Raw genomic sequence first — 21,367 nt, 5'->3', positions numbered from 1 at the left:
GTTAAAAATAGGAAAAGAAAAACTTTTTATTTAGAGGGTAGCCCCCGCCAAAAAAGTCGGGGCGACAGAGGGTGATCCCCCCCAAAAAAAAAAAAAAAAAAAAGGAAAATGTCAAAGTATTATTAGGTTCTCTACTAAGTATTATGAATTTATGAATTCAACAATGAACAAGAAAGACATGGTCTATGATTTTAGGATTCTGGCACCAAGCCAAAACAACAAAATCTGCCTTTCTTTCCACTTTTCATAAATCAGTAAAAAGAAAAACTTTTCATTTACAGTAGCACCTGCCTACAAAATATCAAAACTAGATGTTGCATTTCATCACAACAGGATCTATCCAACTGATGCTGAGAAATGACCACGTACTTGGCCCCAGACCCTACTGGGCCTAATTAAAGACTTCTGCCTAACTAAGGAACACTGGAATCTTTATAATCAACTGTGTCTGTCCCTAAAAACTCATCCTATCCTATCCAGAATGCTAGTTTTCAAACCTTAATTAGCATAACCATCATGAAACTGCTCCCTAAGAGTAAAACCTTTTATTTTTTCCTCCTTACCAAACTATACAGTGAATTTCTTCACTGCTGTGTCTCCTTGCCTGTTAAGTAAATGATTTGTGCCATTTGATTTTTTGACCTTTTGTGGTCTTTTAGTTTTTGACAATGTGTTTTCCCTTTGGTTGCTCTGACAGGGCACTCACCAGTGCTGGAACTGCTGGACTGCCAGAGGAACATAGCTGTGTGTAGACTGGTCCGTAGGTGCTCAAAGCTGCTTCTGGCAGCCTTGCCATGGGTGAGGCTCTCAGCAGCTGTCAGCCTCTGCTTGCTGTCACTGAGCACTCCCTGGGTTTATTTGGTTTACTTGGGTTCTCAAAGTAACTCATTATTTGTTTCTATTTCTGGCCAGTCATCTCTTATAAGACTTGCGGTCATTCTGGTATTTTGTGACATGAACTTTTTGTCTTGATATTTTGACTGTGATTCGCTGCCATCTTTTTGGCTTATCTAGAAGCATACCAGGTCATTCAGACTACAGTCTGAATATATATGTGGCAGTGACGTAACACCCTACATCACTGAGAAGTATTTCAGTAGGAGAAGAAATCTCATTTGTGTCTATTTTGTGTTAAACACTGGAACCAAAAGCTCCTTACACTTAACACCCTGTTAAAGGGACCCCGTGTATACTCATTATGATTCTAATCCCTATGCCTTACTAGCAAAGTGTCATCATTTCACTAAAGATAATTTAGATTTACTGAGGCCATTTTGAGGAACTCCGCTTTCTATCATGCCCCTTTGCTGTATAATAATTCAGTATACATTTCTTTTTTTTTTTTTTTTTTGAGACGGAGTCTCGCTCTCTCTCCCAGTCTGGAGTGCAGTGGCACAATCTTGGCTCACTGCAAGCTCTGCCTCTCAGGTTCATGCCATTCTCCTGCCTCAGCCTCCCAAGTAGCTGGGACTACAGGCGCCCGCCACCACGCCCAGCTAATTTTTTGTATTTTTAGTAGAGACAGGGTTTCACCGTGTTAGCCAGGATGGTCTCGATCTCCTGACCTCATGATCCACCCGCCTCGGCCTCCCAAACTGCTGGGATTACAGGTGTGAGCCACCGCACCTGGCCAATAATTCAGTATATATTTCTAAAGAACTATATAGTTGAGAGATCTGGCTTGCATCATCAATATATTTACTCATTTGCTTAATCTTAAAATGCAAGGAATAAGACCAGGTGCAGTGGCTCACGCCTATAATCCCAGCACTTTGGGAGGCTGAGGCAGGCAGATCACCTGAGGTTGGGAGTTCCAGAACAGCCTGACCAACATGGAGAAACCCCATCTCTACTAAAGATACAAAATTAGCCAGGCGTGGTGGCACATGCCTGTAATCCCAGCTACTTGGGAGGCTGAGGCAGGAGAATCTCTTGAACCCGGGAGGCAGAGGTTGTGGTGAGCCGAGATCACACCATTGCACTCTAGCCTGGGCAACAAAAGAGAAACTCTGTCTAAAAAAAAAAAAATCCGTCTCAAAAAAAAAAAAAAAAGAGAGGAATATAGTTTCCGAATTGTTGACCCACATTCTTACAAAACACAATATACAAAATATAGTCCATATAGTTCAAGATTTGTATGCAGTTCTTCTTTGTCAATAGAGAAGGAGTTGGCCAATTTTTTCTGCAAAGAACCAAGGAGTAAATATTTTAGGCTTTGTAGGTGACATGGTCTCTATCATGACTGCTTAACTCTGCCATTGTATAACAAAAGCAGCCATAAATAATTCATTGTTCCAAAAAAACTTTATTTACAAAAACAGGCAGTGAGACAGATTTGGCCTGTAGGCCCTAGTTTGCCATTCCTCATTTTCCTATGGAGTATGGGCAAGGCTCTCTGTTAAATGGGTTGTTTTCCCCTGTTACCTGTGGTCGTGTTATTATTTTGGAACAGTTAGGTAGATTTGTTTCTCTTGGTATTCCATTTTAGGGATTTTCCCTCTCTTTGTTGATTTAATTCCTTTTTTTGAGTATTTAAACACTAATATGCTCCAAAAGTGCAAAACTATTCAGAAAGGACATGCCTCTCCTTTCCATAGCCTTCCAGCCAAATTCCAATATAACCTCACAGCTAACCAATCTCATTAGTTTCTGGTTTATTAACCCTGTATTACTTTGTGGGGGGGGGGAAAAAAAAAACAAGAAGAAACAGATATGCATATGCTCATAATTTCTCACTTTTAAAAATACTCTTTGCACTTGGCTCTTTTCACTTAATATATCCTAGAATTTACTCCCTATCAGTTCAGAGGAGCTCTTCCCCATTTTGGAAGGATGTATCATAACTTCTTCAACCAATTTACTACATAAGGGCAATTAGATTACTCTAATATTTTATAAAGAAACAATGCTATAATGAATAACCTTGTGCAAGTGTACTATCTTTGGAGATGAATCTTCAGGGTAAATTCCTATAGGTAGGATTGCCAGGTCAAAGCATACGCATATATAGTTTTGTTACATGTTGCCAAATTTCCCTCCACAATAGCTGTAGCATTTCTGCATTGCCATCTGCAGTGTATAATGTTGCCTATATCCCTCAGCTTCGCCAAGTGTTCTGTCAACCTTTCGAAATGCTGCCAATGATAAGAATGGTGTGTAGTTTCAATTTGCATTAATCTAATTAGAAGTGAAATTGAACACCTTTTCAAACATTTAAGGGACAATGTTATATTTTATTTTGTGAATTGTCTATTCAGGTGTTTTGCCTATTTTCTTCTTATCTGGTTTTAGGGTTTTTCTCTTTGAATTTTAAGATTCATTCTATACTATGGAAAATAACTCTTTATATATGATATACTATATGTGGCAAATATTTCCTGGAAATTTTTTTTTTTTGAGAGGGAGTCTTGCTCTGTCGCCCGGGCTGGAGTGCAGTGGCCGGATCTCAGCTCACTGCAAGCTCCGCCTCCCGGGTTTACGCCATTCTCCTGCCTCAGCCTCCCAAGCAGATGGAACTATAGGCGCCCGCCACCTCGCCCAGCTAGTTTTTTGTATTTTTTAGTAGAGACGAGGTTTCACTGTGTTACCGAGGATGGTCTCGATCTCCTGACCTCGTGATCCGCCTGTCTCGGCCTCCCAAAGTGCTGGGATTACAGGCTTGAGCCACCGCGCCCGGCGGCATCTGGGTTTTTAGTCAAATTTAGAAAACCTTTTACTATGTCCAGGTGATAGAATATTTACCCCCATTCTATCCTAGTATGTTTACGGTTTAATTTTTTACATTTAGATCTAGTCATTTGGGATTTTTCTTGTATATGGTGTGTGGTATATGGTCCAATGTTACGTTTTTCCAGATGGATATCTAGTTGCCCAACCCCATTTATTAAAATGTCCATCTTTACTCCAGGGATTTGAGATGCCACGTTCATCACATACCAAACTTTCATAAGTACTTGGGTTGACTTCCTGACTTGCTCCCTGATTCCACTGGTCTATTTGTCTAGTCATGGGCCAGCACCACAATGTTTTCTTTCTTTATTTTCTGCTTGCAGCTTCAACTCAAAGGATACATTTTAATTCTAAAGGTTTTGTAGCATACTTTAGTGTCTGATAAGGATAGTACCCTGTTATGGCTTTTATTTTTCAGTGTATTCTTGGTTATTTTCCACCTTTATTTTTCCATGTGAATTTCACAAAACAATTTCACTTTTTTATTGGGACATGTTAACTTTTTGAATTACCTTAGGGATAAATGACAACTTGACTTTAATCTATAAAAATATTTTTTGAGGTCAGGCATTGTGGCTCACAGCTGTAATCCCAGCACTTCGGGACGCCCACGCAGGTGGATCACTTTAGACCAGGAGCTCAAGACCAGCCTGGGCAACATGGCAAAACCCTGTCTCTACTAAAAATACAAACAATTAGCTGGCATTGTGGCATGCACCTGTAGTCCCAGATACTGGAAGGGTGAGGTGGGAGAATCACCTGAGCCCAGGAAGTTGAGGCTGCAGTGAGCTATGATCATGCCACTATACTCCAGCCTGGATGACAGACGTGAGACCCTGTCTCAAAATATATATAATTTTTTTTAATCAAAGAAATTTTAACACAGATTTGGTATTAGATGATACCATTAACTTTGTTGAATGTAGTAATGGTATTGTGGTTATGTAAGAATCCATTTTCACTTTTTAGAGAAATGTGGTATATTTAAGGGTGTCATGATATTTAGAATGAACTTTGAAATAATTTGGCCAGAAAGGGAGAAGTGAATGATAATGCAAGCGGGCAATGTGTTAGTAACTATTAAGTCTGGGTAATTCGTGTTCCTCCTTGACCTATCAGCCCTACAAACACTTATTTCTTTTTTTTTTTTGAGCCAGAGTCTCGCTCTGTCGCCCAGGCTGGAGTGCAGTGGCCGGATCTCAGCTCACTGCAAGCTCTACCTCCCGGGTTCACGCCATTCTCCTGCCTCAGCCTCCCGGGTAGCTGGGACTACAGGCGCCCGCCACCTCACCCGGCTAGTTTTTTGTATTTTTTAGTAAAGACGAGGTTTCACCACGTTAGCCAGGATGGTCTTGATCTCCTGACCTCGTGATCCATCTGTCTTGGCCTCCCAAAGTGCTGGGATTGCAGGCTTGAGCCACCGCGCCCGGCCATGAACACTTATTTCTTGAACACTTAAGATTCAGCCTAAGCTACCCTCTTGCAGCAAACGGTATTTTGGTCACAAAATCTGCTGTTCCTCCCCACTGAGCCCATCTCTGAAGAAGGATTATCTTTCCCACCACAGTGACATCAGACTTAGCTGTGGGATTTGCTTTGGCCAATGAAGGTTAGCGGAAAGTCAGTGCACTTTCAAACAAGTTTTAAGAGCCACGATGTGGTCCCATCATTGCTCTTTTTCCCTATACCTTGAGAACCCCATGATCCAGACAGAAACTGCTCCTTTTGCTTGGATCCCAGAACCAAGAGAGTTGAACCACACCTGAAGTAACCAAGAGGTAATGTAAGTGAGAAATGAACATTGGCTATTATAAGTATTGGGGTTATCACAGTATTATCTGGTCTAAGCTTATTAAATTATCTCCCCTGTGAAGGCTTTAAAGATTATTTCAGAAAGAACTGGCCCATTTATTTCTAACAACGCCCTTGAAGAAAAGACATTAACATGAATATGTGAAGAAAGAGAGAAAAAGAGATTTGGGCTGAGCAACATGGCTCACACCTGTAATCCCGGCACTCTGGGAGGCCAGGGTGGGTGGATTGCTTAAGCCTAGGAGTTTGAGACCAGCCTGGGCAACGTGGCAAAACTCTGTCTGAAAAAAAAAGAAATAAAATAAAATAAGGAAAGAAAAGGAAAAAGGAAAAGGGAAAAGGGAAAAAGGGAAAAAATGGGAAAGGAGAAAGAGAAAAGAAAGAAAGAAAGAGAAAGAGACTGGTTTAGAAGGAAAAATGGTATGCTCTCAAGCTTTTATAATTTTAAGAATAAACTTGTGGTTGCAGGCAAGGAGAAAGATGGGGATAAAGCACAGGTGAGACAGCGGTAGATAATGGGTTCGTTATAATATGTGATAGGGAAAATCATTAAAGTTCACAAATTGTTGGGCCGGGCGCAGTGGCTCAAGCCTGTAATCCCAGCACTTTGGGAGGCCGAGACGGGAGGATCATGAGGTCAGGAGATTGAGACCATCCCAGCTAACACGGTGAAACCCCCTCTCTACTAAAAAATACAAAAAACTAGCCGGGTGAGGTGGCGGGCGCCTGTAGTCCCAGCTACTCGGGAGGCTGAGGCAGGAGAATGGCCTAAACCCGGGAGGGGGAGCTTGCAGTGAGCTGAGATCCGGCCACTGCACTCCAGCCTGGCAGAGCGAGACTCCGTCTCAGAAAAAAAAAAAAAAAAAAAAAATTCACGAATTGTTAAAGGGTGTAAATATAAACACGGAAAAGGAGTATGTGACACTAACTCCTATGGACCCCTGCAGTCCAAAGAAAAGAAAAAGAAGAAAGAGAATAGCCCAAAAGAGGACATAAGAGGCTGGAAACTGTGGAACATTATGGTGTCAAGCAAGACAAAGCAAATAATTTCAAGGAATGCAATTGGGATCCAGGTTTTCAATATCAAGATTCATTTGAACTAGGTCATTTGTTTGTTTGTTGTTTTATGGGTTTTTTGTTTATTTGTTTGTTTGTTTGTTTGTTTGTTTGAGATGGAGTTTTGCACTTGTTCCCCAGGCTGGAGTGCAATGACATGATCTCGGCTCACTGCAACCTCCACCTCCTGGGTTCAAGTGAATCTCCTGCCTCAGCCTCCTGAGTAGCTGGGATTACAGGTGCCCGCCACCACACTTGGCTATGAACCAGGTCATTTTTAACATTTTCCTCTCAATCAGTTATATGTATGAACAATGGGAGAGAAAACAGTATGACCAGAGAAAAATAAAAACAAAACCTAGTTGGACTAAGTAGCTAAGACCAAATCAAAACACACTAAACCATTCACAAAAATTATCAATCTTTTTTTTAAAAGAAAAACAGCCCACACAGAACCAGTCCGAAATGGATGAATCTACACTGATTTAAATGGAGCCAGGTCAGATGGGAGCTAGTTCAAACCAGAGGGAATCAGATCAAAACACATCAAAGAAGATGAAAATGAAATAAGGTAAATCTGATTAAATCATATCAGGAAAACAGCCATGCCATTTGGAGCAAACTCCCGAAGAAACTCCTCCCTGAAACTGGTTTGTGTCTCCAAAAATGTGATTCTTCTCTACATGTTTTATCTAGAAATATAGGAATATCTAGAACAGTAAGCTCCAGTATAGCAGCCACTGGCCATGTGTTTACTGAACACTTGAAACGTGGCTAAACTAAGATGTGCTCTAAGTGTAAAATACAACCAGGTTTTGAACACAGTACAAAAAAATAAGTAAAATACCTAATTAATAAGTTTTTATGTTAATTTCATGTTGAAATGATATTTTAATATATTGGGTTAAATAATATATATATTCTTAAAGTTGATTTCACCTGTAGTTACACTTGTAAAAATGTGGTTACTAGGAAATTTAAAATTACCTATGTGGCTCACATTATATTTCTACTAGACAGCACTGATCTAGAACTCGGGAGTGGAAAATGACTGCCCACAAGCTAAATCCAGTCCTCTGTTTTTGTATCACCTACAAGCTAAGAATGGTTTTTACATTTTTAAGTGGCTAGAAAAAAGTAAAAAGAGTAGTAATATTTCATGATACATAAACATAGTATTAAATTCAAATTTCAGTGTCTATAAAGAAAGTTTTATTGGAACATATCCACGCTCATTCGTTTGCGTATTGTTTATGGCTGCAACTCAATGGCAAGTTAAGGGTTGTTACAGAGGCCTTATCACCTGCAAAAACAGTTATTGTTTGGCCCTTTACAGAAAAAGTTGGCCAATCCCTCATCTAGAGTTATGTTGCAATTGACATTTATCAACCCAGATTTAAATAATTTTTTATTTTTATTTTTTATTTTTTCAGACTGAGTTTCACTCTGTCACCAGGCTGGAGTGCAATGAGCATGATCTCAGCTCACTGCAACCTCCAACTCCCTGGTTCAAGCGATTCTCCTGCCTCAGCCTCCCAAGTAGCTGAGATTACAGGCACACGCCACCACGTTCAGCTAATTTTTGTATTTTTAGTAGAGACGGGGTTTCACCATGTTGGCCAGGATGGTCTCGATCTCCTGACCTCGTTTAGATTTGCAAACAAACGAAAAAGAAAAAAACATGGTTTATGAAACCCCCAAACCACAATAAACTTGACTCTTAATTTTAACTTACATCACAGAGCTGCATCTCTCCCTACTCTCCCCCTTGCAAACCATGCCCCCAGCCTCACTGGCCTCCTTGCAGCTTCATGTATTGGGCAGGTACATCCCTTCATTAAGGTCTTCGTGTCAATAATTCCCTCCACCTGAAATGCTCTTACCCTAGATACCTATAGTTCTAACCTCCTCACCACATTATGTCTTTAGCCAAATATTACTTCTTCAGTGATTTCAAATACCCAGTTTTAAAATTCAGCCAGCCACCCTATCACACCCAATACCCCTTTATCCTGCCTTATATCATTATTTTTTACTAAGTTGCACTTATCACCTTTTAACATACCGTGTTATAATATCCCTGTATATGAAGCTTTTGGTTTGTTGTCTGTCTCCTTATACTAAAAAGTAAGCCCCATGGAGGCAGGGATTACGATTTTGTTTACTAATGTGTTGTAAATATCTAGAACATTTTTTTGTGGTACATAGTAGGTGATCAATAAATTGCTACTGAATTAATGAAGGAAAGGAAAGAACACAGCCTCACCCAGTGAGAGAAGATTCCTGTAATTCTCCAGCATCACTTCTTTGTATAGATTCCTCTGCTCTGGACTCAGTCTCTTCCATTCTGCTTCTGTGAAGATCACAGCCACATCCCTGAATGTAACTGGTACCTACAAACAACCAGTAAATTAATGTATAGCAAGCCGCCATCAATCTTCCCTGTGTGTGGAGCACAGCTGGTGACCCTGGAGAGCCTGGATATGCAAGTTGATGTAATTCATCAGAATATATGGTTCTCCATATGAAGAAGTTCTGAACACTACTGTGTGCCTAGTTTTCTGTTAAAACCTGTGAGGAGCATAACTGAGCACAGAACACATTCTAGGCCCTTGACATGTATGATTTCACTGGAGAAATGATTTGTGAATTACTTTGTAAACCTCAGGCTGTGTTTAGGACAGTGACCTTGAGAATTCATAATGAAGGAATTCAGAGATAAAACAGCAGAGAATGGGCTGCAGAAGGAACAAAAGCATCACAGACTTAGGGCTTGTGCCGGGCAGCAGGGAGTGGTAAAGATTTAGAAAGAATGGAAGAAAACTTGTTACAGAGAGAACAGAGAAAAATGGGAGTGAACAGATGGGGTCTGGAATGAGCATGTCTTAAAAGCTCAGGTTACTAAATGGGATCTATAAAATCCCTGTCTTTGCTATGTGCTTTAACAACTTTTTTCAAGAAAGCCTAATGCTTCACTCATCTACCCAGATGTTGACCGCCTTTTCCCTTCCCAAGAAAGAGAATATATGTCTGTTCTCTGGGAAATGAGCCAGCACTTCAGGGGAAAAAAAAAATGTAATCCCAACTCACCACTATTTGGGCCTTTCCCTCCTTTTCCTGGGGCCAGTTAGTATCATTAGAAGGCAAGCCTAGTGAAAGAAAAAGAAGCTATGAGAAACCAGACCCTCTACCCCCCAGGCTCCCTGAGCAGCTCTTTTGAGCCTTAGGATGAAGGAAGTAGTCACTTTACTCAGAGGTGACCTCTGAAGCATTTTCAGGTGAACCTGGAGACTTGGCTCCCTCTTCATCTCTCTGGCCCCTCAACAATTCTCACCTTTCGCTTTATGATTTTGGATCAATTTCTTCATGGTCTCTACATTTTCCCCATTATTTGAAAGCAAAATCTCTTCCCAGTATTGATCTCCCAGTGCTGAAGGATGAGGCAACATCATGGCCCCAGAGTCAGCCCAGTGTGAACCTTGAAATTCTGCCAGAGGTCTAGGTAGATGTTATTTCATCTCAAGATGGAGTTCTGTTGCCTGTGGTGACTTCTTCCAACCTTAATTGTAAAAGCTCATCTTGTTTCCATGCAGCCAGGACCTGTGGGATGAAGAAGCAATTTGCTATTGCTGGGGCTTGTATTGTGGGCCCTAGGCTTATGCCTCTTCAACAGGGATCCTGTCCTCTCACACCCTCCTCATTCAACAAACATAGAGTCTCCATCTACAAGGGTTCTCTGGATTTTCTACCTTCATTCACTCTACCTTCATTTCTAGGCCCTCATGCTTATGTTCTGCCACTCTCCCTTAGCTCTCAAACCTTACTTCTTCTGCCTCTGTACCTCAGATTCAAACTCTAGGTTTCAGATCAGTCTCTGCTACTACCTGAAGCCTGAGTCAGAGAGAAGACAGAATATAACATAATGCCTATGGAGAAAGAGCCTCTGACTGTTTCCTGCAGACCAATCCATGTGTGCAGAACTCAGCTTCTGATTCCCCTGCCCCAACCCAAGGTTCCATCTATATTCAGTTACTTATGTCTTGGATGGGCACAGTGGCTCACACCTGCAATCTCAGTACTCTGGGAGGCCAAGGCAAGCTAATTGCTTAAGCTCAGGGGCTCAAGACCAGTCTGGGCAACATGGCGAAATGCCATCTCTACAAAAAATACAAAAATCAGCTGGGCATGATGATATGTGCCTGTAGTCCTAGCCACTCAGCAGGCTAAGGTGGGAGGATCACCTGAGCTCAGGGAGTCGAGGCTGCAGTGAGCTGAGATCGTGCCACTGCACTCTAGCCTGGGTGACAGGAGTAAGACCCTGTCTCAAAAAAAAAAAAAAAAAAAAAGATCCCTATGTCCCTGGTATTCTGAGGAGTTTAGGAGATCAAAAGTCAGTCCTTCTTACTTAAGGTTGAGAGCTCCAGGTCTCACAATTACTCTAAAGCGATAACCTTCTAGCTTCCATTTCTATGCACGTCTACCACATGACCTTACCAGAGATGTGCATTTGTGTATCCTGATGCGCCCAAATCAAAGTCCTACACTGATGTGGTCCCAGAGAAGGCAGGTGGTATTAGGAGTTATGCCACCTTCAGAAGCTCCTCAGACACTGTCCAGGATTTCAGCCCAAATGACTACTACTACTATTGTTGCCTAGTACCCTTCTGAGACTAGCTGGGGTCTCTAAGCAGCTCTTGTAATTCATCCCTCAATACCATAGGCAGAGATGACCACTCCCTCTTCTGTCCAACCTGGGCATCATACCATATTGCAATTTCTCTATTTACATGACTGTCTTGACTAAACTGTGAAGCTTCTTGTAAGATGAAATGAATCTCAGCCTTTTTGCTAATCTACTTTTAGTGATTAGGATAGAAGAGGCCTTTGTGGTAGGTTTTATCATCATTCCCAATTATTTGTTACCCTATAAAAAGATGGTACTTCCCTGTCCCAGGCATCAGGCTTGACCTTGTAACTTGCCTTGGAAAATGAATGTGAGTAAAAGCAACGATGCCGTTTCTAAGCATTGCATAATTCCACCATTTCTCTTGTTCTGAGAACAGCATGTCCCCAAAGGGACTGTGGTTCTATTGTAAAAGGTCATGGTACAAAGCTAAAGCCAACCTATAATACCTGCAGTACAACGTAGCTGAAGCTGACAAAACCTTTCTCCTAGTAACACTAGTATCTGTAGCTAACATTGATAAAGCAAGATCTTTAAGTGCAGACTTTTTTTTTTTTTTTTTTTTTGAGACAGAGTCTTGCTCTGTTGCCCAGGCTGGAGTGCAGTGCTGCGATCTCAGCTCACTGCAAGCTCTGCCTCCTGGGTTCAAGTGATTCTTTTGCCTCAGCCTCCTAAGAACCTGGGATTACAGGTGCCTGCCACCACGCCCGGCTAATTTTTGAATTTTTAGTAGAGACAGGGTTTCACCATGTTGGCCAGGCTGGTCTTGAACTCCTGACCTCGTGATCTGCCTGCGTTGGCCTCCCAAGGCACTGGGATTACAAGCATGAGCCACCATGCCTGGTTACTAAGTACAGATTTCCGGTAATCTTCACAACACAGCCAAGAGGTGGATGCTTCTATTCTTTCCATCTCACAGAGGAGGAAACTGGGGCACCAAGAGGTTGGTTTATTTGTCTTTAAGATTACACAGCTACCAAATATGTTCTAGGCACAGCCACAAATCTTAGCACTTTGAAGGCCCAATCAGTAGTGGGGACTAGGGCTGGGTGAGAATGGGTTTATGGGCTTGCATCCTTGCAGTAGCATGTTTCACTCTCCATCCCCAGTGTGTGGCCACTCCTTATAGGTATACACTCTATCACATTGAACTCAGGAGTGACCATGTGACTTGATTTGCCAGTGAGCTATGATCAGAATTGTCTCTTTGGGTAGAATCTAGTGATGGACACTAGAAAGCCATAGTTTTCACACTATTTATACTGGAGCTTTGGAATGGCTTCAGAATGCTGGAGAATGCTGGAACCCTACAAGTGAAAAGTCAGCTGAGCTACAAACGACCGTCTATAGTTTTCATTTTGCTATTGTTTGTTTTTTCTAGGAATCCAAGAACACCCCACATAGCTCCCAGACCATGTTTCCTCCTGCCTGCTGGACATCTCACTTCAGCAAACACTTACTGAACATCTGCTACAAGCTAGGCACTGGGATGAGCTTTGCAGATATCAGGGAAATATGACAGCGCCCTGTCACGGAAAGCCCAGCTGAGGTGTGCAGCGCCATGAGCAGGGCAGTCCGCAAGCTGTCACATAAACACCTAGTCTCCTTTCCTTCTCTTCCTAACCTGCTACTCCTTCTTTCCTCAGCTTCTTCACTTCCAAGACTCCCAGTTCCATCACCACACTTGACCTCTGGGTCATCACTGACTCTATGCCTCCCTGCCACGCCTAACCAATTACAAAGGCCTGTAGATTCTGTCCACATCAGAGCTGCCTCCCATCACCCCACACCAGCTGGGAAGCTCAGACAACAGCAACAGCCTCCTGACAGGGGTCTCTGCAGATCTCCCCCACACCCCCATACTCCTTATCCATGCCTCCCACAGTTGGCTCTACGTGCTGCTGATGGAGCTATTCAATCGTTCCATAATTACCAGTGCCCACTGTGTGCTAAGGACTGTTCCAACATTTGGGATACTGCTGCAAATGCAATAGAAAAAATACCAGCCCTCGTGTAGCTGCCATTTTAGTGGGGTAAGGGCAAGGAGATGAACAAAAATAAAATATAGCTCAGAAAAGACACAAGATGTCAGATGGTGATACGCACTGAGGGCACCAGAAAGATCCAGTGGTAGAGACTGGAGGAGTTGCAATTTTAAATTGAGTATTTAAGGAAAGCTTTTTAAAGGTGATTACTTGAGATTTGAACAATGTGAGGGAGTGATTCATGTGGGCCACTGTGTCAAAAGAACCGTAAGGAAAGAAACCAGCCCGTTGAAGGTCCTAGGGCAGGAGTGAGCTCTGCTGTTTCAGAAATACGTTCCCTGTGGCAGGAGGGTGTGAGGCACAGTGGTGGCAGTTAAAAGCAGTCAAGGACAGCGGTACCAGGGCACAGGTCATGTGCAGTCTTGAGCATGCTGGTTTTGATGTGGAGGGAAATGAGATGCCATTAGAGGATTTGGAGCAGAGGAATAACAAGCTTGGATTTACATTTTAAAAGATGTCTCTGGCTGGTAGACTAGGAACAGACAAAGGGGACAGGGGACAAGGAGAGAGGCAAGGAAATCCCATAAAGGCTGTTGAAATAATTCAGGTGGGAGATAATGGTGGTTTGGACAAAAGTGGACACAGCAGAGGTGGTGAGTAGCAATCACATCCTGAATTTCTTTACTGTATGTGATTTGCGAGATGAAAAGAAAAATCAAGACAATTCTAAGATTTTTGCCTCGAGCAGTTGGAAGGATAAGACTTACCATCAGCCATGCGTGGTGGTTCATGCCTTTAATCCCAGCACTTTGGGAGGTTAGGACGGGCGGATCACCTGAGGTCGGGAGTTCGAGACCAGCCTGACCAACATGGAGAAACTCCATCTCTACTAAAAATACAAAATTAGCCAGGCATGGTGGCACATGCCTATAATCCCAGCTTCTCAGGAGCTTGAACCCAGGAGGCAGAGGTTGTGGTGAGCCGAGATTGCGCCATTGCACTCCAGCCTGGGCAACAAGAGCAAAACTCCGTCCCCAAAAAAATAAAAAGTTGTTTGGTGCTAAAGAAGAGGCTGAGGACAACTTTGCCTGAGAAAATCAAGGCATGCTTTGCAATGGAGTAAATGTGTGACTAAATCAATAGAAGTTCAATTGCCAAGTAGAAAACCACAGAGGAATAAAACAGTACAGAATGGAATCTATTCCCATACAGGTACAAGGGCACTACTACAAAAGGAGTAACTGGTAGGGACAAGACTGAAAAGGTGAGTTGAGAGATAATTCAGATATTAATCAGATATCAATATTAACAATCACAGTTCATATTTAGTAAGCATATACTATGTGCCAGGTACTACCTTATAGGAATTATCTGCCAGGCCTTACAGGAATTACCACATTTCTTCCGCACAACTCCCTGAGATGGGCACTATTATTTTCCTCATTATACAGATGAGGAGTAGAAGACACAGTGAAATAATGTCTCCAAGGTTACACAGCTAATGTGTGGTGAAGACGGGCTTTGAATCTAGGCAGTCTGTCTCCAGAGCCCACACCCAGGCTGGAGTGCAGTGGTGTGATCTCGGCTTACTGCAACCTCCACTTTCCAGGCTCAAGCCATCCTCCCATCTCAGCCTCCTGAGTAGCTGGGACCACAGGTGTGCACCCTCATGCCCAGCTAATTTTTCTATTTTTAGTAGAGACAGGGTTTTGTCATGTTGCCCAGGCTGAGTTCAAGCGATCCATCCCTTTAGCCTCCCAAAGTGCTAGAATTACAGGCGTGAGCCACCACACGTGGCTTCACACTGTAATTACTGAGTTTGGACAGAGTTGAAGGTAGGTAATAAGAAATGGCCCACTTGAGTAGGTGAGTGGCATGATCTTTATTTTTTCTTCAGAGGAGCAACTTAAAAGGCAGGGTGGAAGGTGAACTAGTGGTGGAGAAGAGATGAAAATTTGGGTAGCACAGCAGTGAGATGAGGGGAAAAGAATAAAGGGGTATGCCAAGGTAGAATTGAGAGGACTCCATCACTAATTAGAAGGATGAGAATTTCAATATCAAAGTTATAAGCTACATAAAAGTTCAATTCAAAAAAATTTACTGGGCTAGCTTTCTATTATAGGTATTGTTAGATTATGACAATATAAGTATTGTTAGATTATAACAATATAGGTATTGTTAGATTATATTTCTCTGATAAGATTACTTTTTAAAAAGTTTGTACTTTTCTGTAAATTAAAAGAATATGGAGTCATAAAATGGCAAGTGTTTTAGGGTTAACCTAAAATTGGGCATTGTCATCGATTTCAAAGAAGGTATGAACTAGCAGGCTTAAACAGCCTAATTCTTCTTTGGACTGCTCCTTGGCAGCAGTTCCTTTTCAGACTCAATAAACAGAATTCATACAGATGTAAGTCAAAACAAAACTTCACAAAGCCAAACGTGTTATCTTTTGCATTAACCTATTTTTTTCCATCATACATGCTACTAGTATGTGCATTAGCATGATATTCTAACATACATTGCATTAACAATTAAAAGGTGGCAGCTCAGGGTGAACTCTTCTGTTATTCATTTCTTCCTAAATTTTTAAGGGCTTTTTCTCAGTCAATAGTTTGTACAAACTGGTTAGTTTAACTTCAATACCCATTTCACTAAAGTTGATGGATCGTGATGAGATGCATTTAAGGCAGATAGTGATAGATGTTTTTTTATCTCTTGAACACGAGCTTTGTCTGAATGATGTTCTTTTATCTCTTGAACACAAGCATTAAATAGTAACTACAGGTTTTAAGTGCTGTTACATTAATACCATAATGTATGTGTTAGAAACAAAGGGATATTTCAAAGGTAGATATTTGAAAATTCTCTAGTCTCAATGTATATGTGTATTGAATATACTCTAAAAATAAATGTGCAATTTGCCAGTAGGACACTGCAGTGATTAGCATTAGGTATATCTCTTTTATATCCTAGCTATGTCCCACTTTCTTCTAAGTGCAATCCTTTCATGTTCACTTGCTGTTTCACCCCATCCACTCTAACTTCATTTGGAAGACTTGTCTAGAGGATAGCATGTATTTTTACCTTTGCAGTGAATTGTATATGCTAATTGTAACCACAGCTATTTTTATGTTAACATAACTCCAAATGTTATATTAAATGTTCTATTATATATCAGCTCTAATCCCTTAAGTAAATTTTAAGAAATAAGTTCTTGTTCAAAAAAAAAAAAAAAAGGATAAGAATTTCAGAAATAACAAGGTGGCAAGAAAGACTCAGAGCTCCCATTGGTGACCAGGGGTGGAAGACACAGTCAGTAACAGAAATCAGCAACAGGTAAAGAGAAAAGGGAGAGGGAGAATTGGCCTTGCTGAATTCCAGATACTTCTCCTTCTTATACTTCTTACCTGAATTGTTAAGTGTGTACAGTTTGCACTAAGCAATGGCACTTTTTTAGAAGAAATGGGCAGATTTTAAAACAATCTAGAATTAAGATATTAAGGAATTACTGTCGCTTTTGTTGAATGTGGTAATATTATGGCTACATTTTTAACAAATAGTCCTTCTCTGTTGGAAATGCATATGATAGTATTTTTAGGTAAAATTATGTGATGTCTGGGATTTCCTTCCAAATACTCCAGCAGCAAAAACAAGAAAATGAGGGGGCGGGGGGCTCAATGAAACAGGGATTATAGAATGTTGATAACTAAAGAAGTTCTAGGCCGGGTGCTGTGGCTCATGCCTGTAATCCCAGCACTTTGGGAGGCCGAGACGGGCGGATCATGAGGTCGGGAGATCGAGACCATCCTGGCTTACATGGTGAAACCCTGTCTCTACTAAAAAATACAAAAAAACTAGCTGGGCGCGGTGGCGGGCGCCTGTAGTCCCAGCTACTCGGGAGGCTGAGGCAGGAGAATTGCTTGAACCTGGGAGGCGGAGGTTGCGGTGAGCTGAGATCCGGCCACTGCACTCCAGCCTGGGCGACAGAGCGAGACTCTGTCTCAAAAAAAAAAAAAAAAGAAAAGAAAAAAAAAAAAGTTCTAAATCCTAATTCTACCCAACCCAGTCATATTACACAAGTAAATTTCTTAACCTCTGTAACATGCCACTTCTTCTATCAATTCAGAGTTTTGATTCCTAACTTTCAAATTGTTGAGAGTTTAAAATATTATGGAAACCATAAACCCAGTTGCCTGGCAGATAACAATGGCCCAATAAATGGTATTTACCATCATTTTTTATTTCACAGTAGCTGACAAATCCCTGGGAATCCAGCAGCCAGGATGAAATATGGCTGGGGCAAAGATGGTGGTAACCTCAATGAGGGTACCAGTCTGGGGTAATATTCCCTGTGGAGATCCTTGCCCTTAAAATCGCCCCACTATTGTAGAAAAACAAGCAAGGCCTTGAGCCTCAATTTGGACACTTCAGGGTACAAGATGTCAGACGGGCAAAGGAAATTCAGCCATGGTTTCGAGCAGAAAAGACACTATAGGAATGTGAAAGGTAAGTGGTACCTACCTGATAGGAGGTTCTCAGGAGCACAGAAGTCCTTCCTTTCTCAAGAGATAGTCCTCCCCCAGCAGGCAGGTATTGGAGAAGGTGGACCTGAGGATGAAACAGGCAGTGTGAATTTCGGGGTTGTCTCCTAGCACCCAGATATGGAGGCTAGAAATCCCTAAGTTTAAAATAAGTGGGCCAGCTGGGAGCGGTGGCTCATGCTGTAATCCCAGCACTTTGGGAGGCCAGGGCAGGTGGATCACCTGAGGTGGGAAGTTTGTGACCAGCCTGACCGACACGGAGAAACCCTGTGTCTACTAAAAATACAAAATTAGCCAGGCATGGTCGCGTTTACCTGTAATCCCAGCTACTCGGGAGGCTGAGGCAGGAGAATCGCTTGAACCTGGGAGGGTGAGGTTGTGGTGAGCCGAGATCGCACCACTGCACTCCAGCCTAGGCAACAAGTGTGAAACTGTGTCTCGAAAAAAAAAAAAAAAAAAATGAGCAGTTCTCCTCTTCCTTTAACAAGAAAGCCTCAGATCTGTCAGAGAAGAGAATAATGTAAACAGCTTCTAGGGCACAGAGCCACGTGGGGACATCAGAATACAGTCTGCCCTGACAAGCTGCTATTACATATTTATCCCTTTAATGCCTATGGGCCTCAAGTTGTAATATTATTAGTAATAGTTAACACTTACTAAACTCTGACTGTATACCAGAGACAATTCCAGGCACCATACAAGTTTTACCTCCCCAAAGCTCCATGAGTTACATACCTTCCTCAAATTGACAATGCTAGAAAGTGCCTAGATTTGAAGTCTAGCTGTGGAGCGCCACACCCTTAGCCAGCTGGGCCAGTAATGATGTCAGCAGTGACCAATCCCTATGGGGTCTGACAATTCTCAAAGTGTATCCACACATAGGGTTTAGGGGATGTAGATGAAACAGAATTGGCCATGAGTTAACAAATGTTGAATCTGGTGACAGGTCTGTGGCAGTTCACTGAATGGCTCTACTGGGTAGGTTTAAAATTTGCCCCTATGAAAAAATTAAAAATAAAATTAAACGCCTGATATCCAGAACTCGCCATATGCCAGAAGTGATTTGGATTGTTGACCAGAAGCCATCAGAGTTCTCCACCATACCTAACCCTTCACAGCCCCAAACCAGATGTTTGGCCCTAACGTGTGAGGGAAAAGCAGTCCAGGAAAGAAGGAGTCAGCCAGATGGGCCACCCAGATGACGACCAAACCCAGGATCTCAGCCACAAAGCACAGGGGGCACCTCCCACATGACACGCCTTGAGACAACAAGTCCCAGAGAAAAGGCCTGTCCCCATTAAAAAAAAAAAAAAAAACTGCCTAGATGTATGTCAGAGTGATACAGCCCGCTATTATCAGAGGACAAAACCTCCCTCACCTCCCTAAAAACCCCAGGGACTCCTGACCCAAGACACTCGCCCAGACCCTCTCAGGATATTCTGACCACGTCTAGCTCACCTCCACTTCCACCCCTGCAACCCCTAACAAACCAAGGTCCATCAAGCATCACGGCCTGAGATGGCCTCCCCCTAACCACCCTCGTCACCACTTGGGACATATCCAGCCCCACCCAAAACACAGAAAAACTCGGAGATGCAGGACTCAGAACGCTCCCCAGCCAAAAACCACCCAGGGATGTGCGGACCTAGCCACGTCCCCATCCCAGCCTTGGGGATGTTGGTCCATTTGGCCCTGGCAGAACTCAACCCCACAGCCCAAATAAACCCCAGGACGCACGACTGGGGCCGCCCTTCCTATTCGAAAACCGGTTGACCCAGAATACTCCCGCCTGGTTCAAGACAGGCGTTAGAATTCCAGGTCACTCTCACAAGACAGACGATAGAATTCCCGGTCACTCTCGTCCCCCCGAGGGAAAAAAGGTCCGCGAAGGTCCCGGCAAGTAGGGGCTCACCCCATCGCCCCGTCCCAATGAGCACCGCGAGCCGCGCCCCCTCCTCCAAAAACCAAATATCTCCAACCCGCACTCCCCATCGGCCACACGCTACCCTGCGTCCTAACCTACACCCGGCTTTTCCCGAACCTCCTTTCCCCACGAGAGAGGGCATCCTGGGGCCAAGGAGCCGCGGAGGCCGCGCTCACCCGAGCCAGCGGGCCCGGGACCTCGGCCGTCGACCTACGCCAGAACTACAGTTCCCAACATCCTCGCAGGCTTCGGCTCTCATTGGCCGCCAAGTAGCCGCTTCTGGGCCGTGCAACAGTTAATTTTCCAGGACATTGGCTACTGCAGTGACAGCCTCTCCGTCTCTTCTTGAAAAATACCCATGCTGGGCTGAGCGCAGTGGCTCCACGCCTGTAATCCCAGCACTTTGGAAGGCCGAGGCGGGCAGATCACGAGGTCAGGAGATCGAGACCATCCTGGCTAACACGGTGAAACCCCGTCTCTATTAAAAATACAAAAAAATAGCAGGGCGTGGTGGCAGGCGCTGTAGTCCCAGCTGCTGGGGAGGCTGAGGCAGAATGGCGTGAACCTGGGAGGCGGAGCTTGCAGTGAGCCGAGATTGCGCCACTGCACTCCAGCCTGCGCGACAGAGCGGAACTCCGTCCAAAAAAAAAAAAAAAAAAAAAACCCATGCTGAAAACAGGTTCTGGCTCCCGAGTGAAGTCTCTGTCCTGTAGGCCCATTCTGCCAAAAAAAAAAAAAGACTACACTCCCCACAAGCCTCTGCGGCAGCTTCCGCAGGCGCTTCCGGAAGCTGGGGTTACCGAGGGAAGTCATTTCCGATTGGCGAATCTAGGCCGAGCAGTGCGCGAACTGTCAGGCGTGCCTTGGGTACAGTGTTTCCTGCACCGGACCAACTGAATTCCCTGGGCTGAGCCTCCGTAGCATGCGAACTACGTGAGCACTTATGTGAGCACTATGTAGATTCGACTTCGTGCTGCCTGTGGGACACAGGCAGGGCAAAACTGCCTCCCAGCGTCTCAGTTGAACCCTTACCCTCAACACCAGTGCACTCCTGTGGGTGGCCTGTAGTCACCTTCCTCTTGTCGAAGTCCTCAGAGTTAGTGACAGACTCTCATCCAGTTTCTGGAGGAGGGAAGCCTCACTCAGGATGGAGTCTGGCTCTCTGGCCTCTTATCTAAGATCCCGATTCAGATCTGTGCTACCGGAGCCGGTCGTGGTGGCGCGCGCCTGTGATTTCTGTAACCCCGAGGGAGGCTGAAGCTGGAGATGGCTTGAGGCCAGGAGTTAAATATATACATTTTAAAAATAATAATATTTTTTAAACTGTGCTACGCTGGTACCTTGTGCAACATGGCAATTGGGGTTTTGCACATCAGACCTTCAGCTCATAGGAGGAGCGTTTAAATCTTAATGGCAAATACAAATTGAATTAAATTTTACTTGTTACTGAAAGGGAAATAAACCTGACCTCCCGCCCTTGGAGTATTTCCATAAGAAATCTATGTGTAAATGCCGCTTTGATATTTACCTGACACTTGAAACGCTGAAGAAGCACCTGCCAGCTTTACAAAATAGGAATGTTTCCCCCAAAGGTCTGGTGAGCCATCTCTTTGAAATGTAAACAGTGACGAAG

The 21,367-nt window shown here is 43.3% G+C and overlaps 1 protein-coding gene across 7 annotated transcripts in view; it reads right to left on the bottom strand.

Moving 5' to 3' along the window:
* ZNF343 (zinc finger protein 343) overlaps positions 1–20,217 on the bottom strand; it is a 23,941-nt gene extending 3,724 nt beyond the window's left edge. For 2 of the 7 annotated variants that reach the window (XM_023220308.2, XM_023220310.2), the window contains exons 1-6: positions 19,830–20,217; positions 18,125–18,172; positions 17,791–17,877; positions 9,932–10,197; positions 9,688–9,746; positions 8,864–8,990 (exon numbers count right to left, since the gene is read on the bottom strand). In XM_023220308.2, coding sequence (XP_023076076.1) covers positions 8,864–8,990; positions 9,688–9,746; positions 9,932–10,049 — 304 coding nt within the window. In that variant the 5' untranslated portion in view covers positions 10,050–10,197; positions 17,791–17,877; positions 18,125–18,172; positions 19,830–20,217. The remainder of the gene's footprint in view (positions 1–8,863; positions 8,991–9,687; positions 9,747–9,931; positions 10,198–17,790; positions 17,878–18,124; positions 18,173–19,829) is intronic. The other 5 variants (XM_031934703.1, XM_031934706.1, XM_023220309.2 and 2 more) reach the window with 4 other exon arrangements.
* Positions 20,218–21,367: the final 1,150 nt, after the last annotated feature.

Source organism: Piliocolobus tephrosceles, chromosome 20 (genome assembly GCF_002776525.5).
Source record: "Piliocolobus tephrosceles isolate RC106 chromosome 20, ASM277652v3, whole genome shotgun sequence".
Taxonomy (NCBI): Eukaryota; Metazoa; Chordata; class Mammalia; order Primates; family Cercopithecidae; genus Piliocolobus; species Piliocolobus tephrosceles.
Note: the sequence above shows the minus strand (reverse complement) of the source record. Positions and strands in the feature narration are given on the sequence as shown.